The sequence below is a fragment of the Zalophus californianus genome, chromosome X, assembly GCF_009762305.2.
Source record: "Zalophus californianus isolate mZalCal1 chromosome X, mZalCal1.pri.v2, whole genome shotgun sequence".
Taxonomy (NCBI): domain Eukaryota; kingdom Metazoa; phylum Chordata; class Mammalia; order Carnivora; family Otariidae; genus Zalophus; species Zalophus californianus.
In genome coordinates this window covers 120,102,394-120,114,858 of record NC_045612.1, presented here as the reverse complement: position 1 = coordinate 120,114,858, position 12,465 = coordinate 120,102,394, and the positions used below count along the sequence as shown (strand labels likewise).

Genomic DNA, 12,465 nt, shown 5'->3' with positions numbered 1-12,465 from the left:
AATTTTGCCCAGGCCTGGGAAATTCTGAAGATCAGTTCTGCAGTGTCACACGATGCTTTCGTGTTGGAAAACCGGTTTTGGGCTTTTTATTTTCAAACCTTGAAGTTGGTCTTGAAAATAAAACCTTTTTTCCCTATAGACTGTTGAGATTGTACACGTGCGGGAAGAAGAGGAAACCTACAATTTCAAAAAGAGCCACAGTAAAGAGGGCCTCCATTCCGTCCAGTTGATAGTGACTCCCAATGTAATGTTTGATCAGGTTTCGAGGGGGGAACACTATTATCACCATCGGGAAAGAATGGAACTTCAACCTTTTGGTAACACTGAGAATGAGGGTGAGGGCTTGTGCTCCAGGTATCTCCCTCTTGCTGGGGGGTGTGGGGAACGTGCGTGTAAGCAGCAGGCGCTGAGGGAGAGAGCGGGCATGCTCCAAGGAGCACCTAGTTAACCTGAGCTGAGCAGCGGCCAGCGGCTCAGCACCCTCTCATGGTTGCAAGTTCTCTCTCCTCTTCAGAAACTCCCCCCCACCACCCAAGAAGTGTAGAGAGTGAAGTCTGTTTGGACCCGTTCACCCCTGGTCCACACTCTCCTCCCACAAGATTGGGCCATGGTATAGACCCCAGTTCCTAACCCACATCCTTCTGTGTCTCTCAAATCATTCCAAAAGCCAAGTCAGTACACCCTTCTGGAAGGAAGCCAAGATTGAGTGGAGTGTATGTTTTCTTCCTATCTCAAATTGATCAGAGACCTTAGTCAGGATCTCTACTAAGGAACAGCAAGCCCCCATTTCTTCCCTATCTTGAAAATGAACCTTCAGTTACTTTCAGAATCCCTGAACCCACATATCTATGCATCTCTGAGCATTAGGAGGATCTGAGGAAGTATCAATCAACCCGTTTTAGCCTGCTGATCTGTTCAGCTTTCATGTTGTCCTAAACCAGAAATTGGCAAACTATGGCTCAGGGATCAAATCTTGTTCTTGTAAACAAAGTTTTATTGGTACTCAGCCGTGCACATTGTATTTGTTTCCTAGAGCTGCCGTGACAGGTTATCGCAAACCCTGGGGCTTAACGTAACAGCAACTTACTCTCTCACAGTTCTGGTGGCTACAGGTCCAAAATCTAGGCAGCAGCAGGGCCGTACTTCCTCCAAAGGCTCAAGGGGAGAATCTTTTCTTGCCTCTTCCAACTTCCAGGGGCCACCAGCATTCCTTATGGCTGCATACCTCCTATCTCTGCTTCCACCTTTACACGGCCTTCCCTGCTTTTCTGGGGGGCTTAAATTTCCCTCTGCTTTCCTCCTATAAGGACACGTGTTGTTGGATTTAAGGCCCACACAGATAATCCGGATGAACTCATCTCAAGACCCATAGCTGAATTATACTTGCAAAGGCTCTTTTTTCAAATAAGGTCCTATTCACAGAGTGGACATATCTTTTGAAGAGGCCCCCGTTCAACCCACTCCGTGCATATCTTTATGTGTCAGCTGTGGCTACTCCCGTGTTACAACAGCAGAGTTGAGTGGTTGCTCGACTGAGCAGTTGGCCCACAAAACCTAAAAACGTCTACCATCTAGCCCTCCCTTTACAGGAAAAATTTGCCAGCCACTAGTTTAAACCCAGAGCTCTGTCCTGGCTTTGCTAAACTGCTGTCTCGCAGCAAGTCAATCCCCTGACATACACGAGCGTGCGCTACACACGCAGCCCCACACGCAGCCAGTCATAATCGAAATTGTTCATAAAACAATGCTGAACCCCCACAGGTCTGTTTATCATAAGGTAACGTGTAAATATGGTTCTTGTGTAGCTCAGTGTCTTCAGAATTGTATCTTTACTTGCCACTCATGTGAAAATATATGCATTTAGCTAAAGGACTTGGAACAGCGTTCAGCATTGAGTTTAATGTGTATAACTTGCAGGAAGCAAAAACATCTTCGGTAGAACTGATTTTCTTCCCATATGTCTTGTACATCTGATGTCAGTATTATCCAGACCTAGGCCAGGGGGCAATTTGAGGGCAGTAATGGGAGAATGTGTGTCCCCAACACTTCCTCAGAATGTTTCCTCTGGAATCTACAAAGCAGTATTGACAGAATGACACACCGCCTTGTCTTGTTAAATGTCAGAGCAAAATTTCCACATCAAAATTCCCTACTGGAAGACCCTTGAGGAACAACCAAAACAATGATTTTTAAATTAGGGTTTTGCAATTTTAATTCATGAGGAACATCAAACAAATCTTCAGGAGTTCTCCTGATACCAGTAAAAATTGAAATTAGCCAAACTGTTAACTATGCTTAGAAATAGCAGAGAGGGGGAAAAAAAGAAAAGAGAAGAAATAGGGGCACCTGGGTGGCTCAGTCGTCAAGCGTCTGCCTTCGGCTCAGGTCATGATCCCAGGGTCCTGGGATCGAGCCCCGCATCGGGCTCCCCGGTCGGCGGGAAGCCTGCTTCTCCCTCTCCCACTCCCCCTGCTTGTGTTCCCTCTTTCACTGTGTCTCTCTGTCAAATAAATAAAATCTTAAAAAGGGAGAAGAAATAGTAGAGAGAAGCACATTACCTGTGACGTGCTCCACGTTATGCACTCATACACGTGTGCATGTGCGCGCACACGCGCAAGCATCCATCCTAAGCTTTATGCGTGGATGTCTTCACACTCACTAGGATATACAAAGGCTGAGGATAGAGGTTTTTCTACTATCATTACAATATTATCATATTTTTATGTATGTATATATTAGACTATTTTTATTGTGACATTATCACATTATACAATAGTTCCTAAAATACGTGGTGGAAGTATGCGGTTCCTTGACTTTCTCTTAACTCAATGAGGAAAAAGTCCAACATCTTCGTCCACAAAGTGGGGGATGTCAGATCTCACTTTACCGAGAAAAGGGGAATCTATTTTCTGGAATGACAACTGATTGGACTGTGGCCTTTAAGGAATTTGAAAGGCATTTTGTATATTCCCATTCATAGATGGAAATGAGGTCTTCTAATAATAGAACCAAGGGTCAGATGGAGTTAAGCTGCAGTTCCCCATACTCGGATGGTATTCTTTTTTATCAGATAGCAATTATATTTTGTGTGGGATCGATTTTGTTAAGGTCAGTTCTCCTAACCAGGAAATCCTGACACCTGAAGCCTCCATCGACTGGTACCATATCCGGAAGGCTGCATGACCGTATTTACAAAAGTGATGATGCTACAAGCCATGAAATTAAGAAACCAGGCCTCACAGTAACGTTGTCTTTGCATGATTCTTTCTCCTTAGGAACTGAAAATAAAGGAAAGCATAACCTCCTTGGCCCCGATTGGAACTGTATACCCCAGATGACCACCTTTATTGGCGAAGGGGAGCAAGAAGCCCAAATAACATATATAGATTCAAAACAGAAGACGGTCGATATTTCGGACGGCACCTTGTGTCCCAAAGACCACCGGCACCTGTATATAGACAGCACCTATAATCCAGACGAACTCAACCAGCCGCTGACCCAGCCGGGAGATGCTCCGTGTGAGGCCGACTACAGGACTCTAGCTCAGCGGTCCCTGCTGACCCTCTCAGGACCGGAAACACTAAAGAAAGCCCAGGAGTCTCCGAGAGGAGCTAAAGTGTCCTTTATTTTCGGAGATCTCGCCTTGGATGATGGCATGAATCCCCCGACTCTCGGCTACGATAGACTACTGGAGGAGAGCCCGGAACTGCTGGAGAAGCAGAGGAATCTCTACATCGGCAGTGCCAATGACATGAAGGGCCTGGATCTCACTCCTGATGCTGAGAGCATCCAGTTTGTGGCAAATTCCGTTTATGCAAACATAGGTGATGTCAAAAACTTTGAGGCCGCCGAGGGGATAGAGGAGCCCCTCCTGCACGACATCTGTTACGCAGAAAACACCGATGACGCGGAGGACGAAGATGAGGTGAGCTGTGAGGAGGACCTCGTGGTGGGAGAGATGAACCAGCCAGCCATCCTCAACCTGTCTGGGTCAAGCGATGACATCATTGACCTCACATCCCTGCCCCCTCCAGAAGGGGATGACAATGAGGATGACTTCCTGTTGCGTTCCTTGAACATGGCCATCGCCGCACCCCCACCTGGCTTTCGAGATAGTTCAGATGAAGAGGACTCCCAGAGCCAGGCAGCGTCCTTCCTCGAGGACAAGGAGCCAGGCAGGAGTCTGCAAAGTGATGAGATCCCCGTGTCCCTCATTGACGCTGTGCCCACCAGCGCCGAGGGCAAGTGTGAGAAGGGCCTGGATAACACCGTGGTTTCCACGCTGGAAGCTCTAGAAGCTCTGTCCGTGTCAGAAGAACAGCAGACCAGTGACAATTCAGGTTCTTTCACGATTGTTACATTTATTCACTGATAACCATGCATTGCATCCTCTCAAGCCATTTACCCCTGAAGTCCTGTTGTGTGCTGTTCTCCATTTCACGCATGTCCCATTTCATAAGTGTGTTGAAACTACCATCATGGGTTTTCTGTGTACGTGGTTTCCTTCGTTTTTTTGTTTTTTTGTTTTTTTAAATATGTGGCACGTATTTCCCCCCATTTCTGGAACAATTGTGCAATAAACTCAGAGTCCTTACTGCAAAGGGAAAACCTTGGTTTTTTGTTTGTCTTTTGTTGTTGTTGTTGTTGTTGTTGTTTTATAATAACGAGTCCCATTTACGTGTCTCCTAGTGCCTCTGATGCATCCATTAATCGGCTCTTGTCTTTTACGGCATGCAGGTGTAGCCATCTTGCGGGCTTATAGTCCCGAGTCTTCGTCAGACTCGGGCAATGAGACTAACTCTTCTGAAATGACTGAGAGCTCTGAACTGGCCACAGCACAGAAGCAGTCAGAAAGCCTCTCCCGCATGTTCTTGGCCACTCACGAAGGATACCACCCCCTTGCAGAGGAGCAGACCGAGTTCCCCACCTCCAAAACCCCTGCCGGGGGCTTGCCTCCCAAGTCCTCCCACGCCCTGGCCACCCGCCCAGTGACTGACCTCCCGCCCAAAGTTGTGCCTTCCAAGCAGATCCTTCACCCAGACCCCATGGAGATGGAGCCCGAAACCATGGAGACCAAGTCGGTCACCGACTACTTTAGCAAACTGCACATGGGGTCGGTGGTGTATTCCTGCACCAGCAAAAGGAAAAGCAAGCTGGCCGATGGGGAGGGGAAGGCGGCCCCTAGTGCAAACATGCCAGGGAAAAAGCAGCAGGGGGCCAAAACGGCCGAGGCAGAGGAGGAAGCCAAAGGTAAATTTGGTACTGTATCTTCAAGGGACAGTCAACACCTAAGCACTTTTAACCTGGAAAGAACTGCCTTTCGCAAGGACAGCCAAAGATGGTACATGGCCGCTGAGGGGGCGGTGACTGAGCAAAGTGGGTTGGAAGCGGCAACGGGGATAACGTTCCCGAGAGCTTCTGGTCTGGGGACAAGGGAGGCGGAAGAGAAGGACGAAGGCGCTCCTGATGGAGAAGCCGGTGAGGTTTCCGCACTTGGCCAACGGGACCACTTCTTAACTGACGTGACCTGTGTATCTTCAGCCAAAGACTTAGATAACCCCGAGGATACTGATCCGTCCACCTGTGACCATCCTTCCAAGCTTCCCGAGGCGGAAGAGAGCGTGGCCCGCCTTTGTGACTACCACTTGGCCAAGCGGATGTCATCGTTACAAGGCGAGTGCCATTTTTCTCTACAGAGCTCCCAAGGCTCGTCAGTGGAGGCGGGCTGTGGCACCTGTGCCGCACCTGTGGAGTCCCCACTCTGCCCCGCTATGGGGAAGCACCTGATTCCCGAGACTTCGGGGAAAGGCATGAGTTACGTTCCTTCCGAGGAGAGAGCCGCTGGGCTGCCCCCCCACGGAGCCACCTTTAAGGAATTACACCCCCAGACGGAAGGGATGTGTCCACGGATGACAGTGCCTGCCCTGCACACAGCTATTAATGCGGAACCCCTGTTTGGCACTTTGAGAGATGGATGTCATCGACTCCCCAAGATTAAGGAAACCACAGGTACAGCAATGATGGATTTAGTGCTTCGCATTACACCCCGGAAGCATGTAAACCAGATTTACGACAAACCTAAAAGTATAAAGTCTGGAAGAAAACTAAAAGTTAAAATTTTGTTTAAAGGCTGCAGAACTGTGGCCAGGTTATCAAGCATTGATTCTGCATCCCCCTTCCCTGTGTTTAGTGAACACTGAAGTTCCTAGATCTGGAACAATAGTGGAAATGGCGTCCACTCTTGAGAATCTTGCTCTGTGCTGGCTTCCAAAATGTGGTGGAGCAATACATTTTTTTTTCTAAAGTCTAAATGTAGATTTTTAGCAGCGTTCAGCAGGACTTTTGGTTACAGGACAGTATGACGTAGAGTCCCAAGAGTTTAATGTCCCTCTCAAGACCTCAAATTTCTGTTTTTGCCATTTCGTCATTGAGGGGCAAGGAAGGAGAATAGAGCAGGGTAGCGGGGAGATCAAAGGGGTTGGGGAAGATCATTTGCCCTTCAGCAATACTTAACATCCCTCCCTACTCTGTAAGACTCTCTTAGAGATGTGTTCTGCAGTATCTGGCACACCTCGGTGTCAGGAAGGCTCTGGGGGTATGCACGACGAGCTGCTTTATTTTCCCCAAAAGAATAAAATATAGGCACAGGTAGAAACAAGAACAGCCACCTTCCGCGCCCATCTTCACCATTCTGCCACCCAGTGGGCACATATTCCTCTCACCGATCCACTCGGCCAGCCGTCCTGGGGCAAAAACCAGATGTTCTTTCATACTCTCAAATATCAAAGTATATCAACAGTGTTGCTTCCATACTAGGTCAGTAGATGGTAGGGAGAGCTTACCTTGGTTCATTTGCAGCCCTTTTAAGATGATCTCCTTTCACAAAACCCACCACTGACATCCCCGGCCTTGGGAAACGGGTCTATGAATGTTCCTTAACTCGTCACTCCGCTAGCATCTTGACCTCTAATTAAAGCATGCTGTTTACTCTTTCGTGGTTTACAAAGAGCTTTCCCCTAACTTCCCTCTTCTCACTAAAATTCTGTGAGGCAGAAATATTTTCTTCACATAACAGCTTTTTTAAAAAATTTTTTTAATTGAAATTCACATGACAACTTTTTTTTTTAAGATTTTTATTTATTTATTTGACAGAGACGGCGAGAGAGGGAACACAAGCAGGGAGAGTTGTGAGAGGGAGAAGCAGGCTTCCCGCCAAGCAGTGAACCCGATGCGGGGCTCGATCCCAGGACCCGGGGATCATGACCTGACCCGAAGGCAGACCCTTAATGACTGAGCCACTCAGGCACCCCTCACATGACAACTTTTTTGAGAATAGTTGGGCAACTCGTCCAGGGTCTCTGCTTCAAACCCAGTACCAGGCAGACCTCGTGGGGACCTCTTAAAAAAGTTGACCTTGTTTACTTTGCATTCATTAAATTAGACCATTTAAAAAAAAAGATAACTGATGCCAGGATTCACCTAACTGCCTTGAAGTGAAACTTCAATGTCATAAATATGTTTGCATAGTCGAGATCTAGGAGGTACGTTTTCTAATTACATGTCTAAACGCTGCTAGATAAATACTGGGGGCAAGGCAAGTCATGAAACGCCATGGTCTCTGAAAACGACTGTGATTGCTAGCCAATTCCAAAGAAACCCATAGTTTCAGAAATAACAGACTCCCTGAATTTCTTGAAATGTGTTGAAATGGAAATCTGATGAGATCTCAGGAGGCAGTCTTTGAAAAGGGGGGTGACCCTGACAAATGCCGGCCCTTCTAGAGTGCATCCTCGGGCGATGACAAACAGCATGTAGAGATTCAGTGAAAATGACCCCCCATGAGATGCTTAATGATTCTCTCTGTTTCTCTGCTACCCCTAGTGTAGCTTTGACAGAGCCTGGGAAGGAGAGACGAGGAGGCATGCCTTCAGCTTGGTCTCAACATCCTGAAGCTGATCCCATCCTGCTACCATCAAACATTCACTCGGAATCAAAGGTGCCAATTCCAAATCAAGACCCTAATGATTTCTCCCAAGCAAATCTGGCATACGGAGAGGCTGTGAACTGGCGGCCACTGGATCTGAGAGGGGGGAGCCTCGGAACATCCCCCAGCCAGAGGGCTCTGAGACGTAGCAGCAGTATCCTCTCGGGATCTGTAGGTTTGGAGACCCTCCAAGAGAGAACCAAGGGTGCGGTCAGCTTAAAGTGTCCAGGTGTCACGGAAGCACAGGAGGCCAGCTCGGAAAGGCGAGCAGAACTCCCCCTGGGGAAGAAGCTCACCAAAAGTTTTTCCCAAAGCTCGATGTTCTTTAGCTCTGAGGGGAAAGTTCACAAAAGGTCCCCGGCCGCTCACAAAGACTCAAAGCTGTGTAGGACATTACCCTTGCGCAAGCTGGAAGGCAGCAATTGGAGATGCCGGGGACCTTTCAGCTACTGCTTCCTGACCCGAGGGCAGGATGAAGACGGCGATGAGGATGAAGAGGAGGGAGGGCCCGCACGCCAGGTCTCTTGCCTCTTTCGACCACAGATGACTCAAGCCATGCCAGAACCAATCAGCCCACCTCTGGCTGTTGGGATTCGGAAGCAAGGAGGGGAGCTGACCAGAGGGCCAGTGCTGAAGGTCTGGGCAGACGACCTGACTGGCCCAGAGGATGCGGACTTTAGCAGCCTGGCCTTCGATGCCCGGATTGCAAGAATCAGTGCCCTAAAAGAGAGCACGTATGCAATGCCTGATGGGTTCCTCGCAGCCCAAAATGATGCCAATGAGCTGCTCTGCCTTGTCAGGGCAACAAAGGGGAAGAGAGAGGAGTCACGCCCTGAAGCATATGACCTTACGCTTTCTCAGTACAAGCAGCTGTTGTCCATCGAGTCCAGACAGTTGGGAAGTGCCTGTAGGAAACTGGCAATGGCCGAGAAAAGCCCAGAGGAGATGCTCCTAGCTATGACTTCCAGCTTTCAAGTGCTCTGTTGCCTAACGGAAGCTTGCATGCGATTAGTGAAGGTCGTGAACTCAGAAACACAGCGGCAGGAAATCGTAGCGAAGATCAATGAAGTGGTCATAAACTACATTTGTCTCCTGAAAGCTGCAGAGGCAGCCACTGGAAAGACCAGTGGGGATCCTAATGTTGGACTCTCGGCGCGACATTCAACCACCATGGCCGCCCTCGTAAGCACACTAATGCGTTCTCTCAAGATGCTTTTAAATAAATAAAGTATGAAAGTCACATCATAATCTACCTTTGCAAAGCCATACATGAACGTTTATTTACTTTATGTGTACGATGAACAGATGTCTCCTTTCTTCTCTCTGTATATTTTATTTTATATAAAATAGGAGATAAAAGTCACACTGATGAAATGTTGAAATGTACTAATCAGACATATTCTGTTTATATTATACATATATATACATGAAAAAGAAATATCCAAGAAAGTGATGACATTTGGCTATTTTTCATATAGTTGAAACTCCAGGTATATGATGTGAAGTTTTAAATTCTACCGTGTTAGAGCAAAACAATGAATCCTATCCCCTTTCCCTCCCAAGTGGATACTTGGAGACCATATCATTCATGCTTAGAAGTTAAAAGAGAAAGAGAGAGAGAAAGAAATCACAATGTATATAAAACAGTACTTATGTTTTAAAATTACAATTTTTAAGCATTGGAAATAGCAAAGAAGACATTTAAGATCCAAGAAGCTATTATGAATTAATAGAGAATATATATAATAAATCAATTTTTTGCTCATAGTGTTTGGTTATCTGATGCTTTCTTCCAGGAATCCCTACATAACATTTAATTTTGGCTTATGCCATTTGGACTAGAAATTGGGGTGCGGTGGATTCTATTGTGTCACTAGAAATGCTCTTCACGATGTTTCTACAATTAAAATACTTCCCAAGTAGAAGAAGAGAGGTAACAATGGGCAGGTTCCTAGGCAATACCTAGAGTTAGAGATTATCTAATTACATAAAATGAAAGGAATGAGTAATATCAAAATTAAATTGTTTGATGAAAAGAGAGATCTCCTTTGATTTAATGTCAAAATATATAAACCAAAGACGTCATCTTCCTCCCCACCCCAACTCAACCGCGAAACTTAGAATTCCATTAAGAGTGACAGAACATTTAGTGAAGTATTTGCAAAATTACAAAAAGCCACAATCAAGGATCATTGGAGTCAGTGCAGATCCAGTCCTATAAAGCAGACGGGACACCAGCCTGTGAGGCACGGCTCTCCGCATAGAGCTTCGTGCATCACGTCTACAGGGCCAATGCTTCCAACCAAATTCGGAATCCCAGCCTAACATTGGGACAGTTTCAAATCCGGAATGTTCCAGAAAATCAGGGAGAGATGGCTCCTCTCATATAGAAGCCATGATAAAGTATTTAGTAGAAGTTCTCATTTGGATTGGTAGATAGAAATAGGAAAGCTGGGCGGAAAACAAACAAGTGGTAAATTTGACCACTTTCGGTGAAACTGATGGAACATAAAGAAGTTTTCAGAACTGTCCTCTGTCTACAAATGTATCTTTGGGTCAAAGCAAAAGGATGCAAGCCGCAATTGTCAAATAAAATTGATATGTACATTATGTACTTCATGGGTCATTTAGTGCTTAAGCTCCGCCTACTCCTGTTTATGTAGATGGCTCCTTAGAAGATGACAGGAGTATGCCAGGTGCAAATACTTCATTTTTGTAGCCTACTGGGCAGGAGGTGTAACAGTCTGTAGTTGCTATCTCTTCTCATCAGTCGTTCCATAGAGATTCCATCACAAAAGTCACACATATTTCTAGATGGTAGCAAACAAAAGGAGTTTAGGTGTGTGTTATTATAAATAATGTTTAAATAATACAACATTATTTTCTTATAATTATAAATATTGGTGTTTGATATTGATAAATAATGGTGTTTACTGTGGAAATTTTTGGTAAATATTCTGTGCACTAAAATGCTAACATTAATAGGATGTGTGTTCTATGTCAGACAATGTGCTAAGCATATCACATATATTTAACCATCACAACAATCTTATGGTTTGGACACTGTTGTTAATTCCCTATGGAGGCAATGTGGTTTAATCGTTAAGGACATGGGGCCTGGGGTCAGAAACTTCTTGATTTACATCTGGACTCTGCCATTTTCTACCCCTTTCATCTTGGGAAAGTTAATGTTTTCTAAACCTCGATTTCCTTATAGTAAAACGAAAATCTCTTTCCATAGGATTGTCATGACTTTTAAGTACAATCACGTGTGTGACGGTTTTACTGCATTACCCGGCAGAGTAAATACTTTAATGTTAAGATAATTTCATCATAGTCATTACGTCAAATATATTGACCAAGATAATGTGTGGGAGATGTTTGCTTTATATGCATATTGTCTCCTGCCTGTATGTGCAGGATGCATTATGTGTGTTGCATGTGTCTAAAAGGAGTGTACAAGGAAGTGGTGATCCTTGTTCAAATCCTATCCAGTTAGAACAGCTTGTAATCCATTCCAGTTCTTTGAGAGGCCTAAGTGAAGCAGCTCTGGGTCTTTCCAGATCATCTCCCATTACCTATGGGTGCTCCGGTACATTTCTGTTTCTTACAAACAAACTCTTTAGTACTTCGAAAACCTCAAGCCCCCCCCCCCCCACCGCCGCCACCAATTCATTACACATGGGGCTCCTGAGTGGGGTCCAGGTCCACTAGAGTGTAGGAAGAACATGTTAGAATGATCCTTGTGTTTATTTTTATCTAGCCTTTTTTATGTTTATGTATGTTTTATAATGGCGTAATAGTACGGTGGTATATGTACATCATTTTAAATAAATAAATCAATTAATAAGCATATGCCTGGTGCATGTATGCAAAAATCTTGTCGCAGGTAGGGTTGCATTCACACAAGTTGGGAGACCACTGAACTAGAGAATGAAACTTCCTTGTAACCCGAGGTCCATTTTTTTTTAAAGATTTGTTTATTTTAGAGAGAGGAGGAGAGCACGCGTGGGCGGGGGGAGGGGCAGAGAGAGAGAAAAGCAGACTCCCCACTGAGCACAGAGCCCATCGGTGGGGCTCCATCCCAGAACCCCGAGATCATGACCTGAGCCGAAACCAAGAGTCGGCCACGCGACTGACTACGCCACCTAGGCGCCCCTGTACTCACGGTCCTTTATATTTAGTCCCCAGCCTGGTTTTCCGAGTATATCACTATTAATCTTTTATTCTAAGACTTTGAAACATATACAAAAGTAGACACAGTCATGTAATGAATCGGTATGTACTTCTCACACACCAATTCATTTAGTAAGAACTTCTTACAGATAACTTTTAAACATAACCACAATGCCATTTTCACACTTTCCCAAAAATCAATAATCTCTTAATGTTATCAAGTAAATATTAGAGAAGTAAGTGACGAAGAAAGTGAAAATTCCCATAAACCCAGCCCCCAAAGAGAGTCCTTGTCAACAACTTTG

General features: G+C 45.5%; 1 protein-coding gene across 4 annotated transcripts in view; it reads left to right on the top strand.

Annotated features, from left to right (window-relative positions):
* The window catches only part of FRMPD4 (FERM and PDZ domain containing 4), a 551,594-nt gene extending 539,662 nt beyond the window's left edge, over positions 1-11,932 (top strand). For 3 of the 4 annotated variants that reach the window (XM_027609161.1, XM_027609160.1, XM_035725755.1), the window contains exons 15-17: positions 3,276-4,340; positions 4,738-6,009; positions 7,882-8,015. In XM_027609161.1, the coding sequence (XP_027464962.1) occupies positions 3,276-4,340; positions 4,738-6,009; positions 7,882-7,886 (2,342 nt within the window). In that variant the 3' untranslated portion in view covers positions 7,887-8,015. Of the gene's footprint in view, positions 1-3,275; positions 4,341-4,737; positions 6,010-7,881 lie in introns of all 4 variants that reach the window. The other variant, XM_027609162.2, reaches the window with a different exon arrangement.
* The last annotated feature ends 533 nt before the right edge of the window (positions 11,933-12,465 follow it).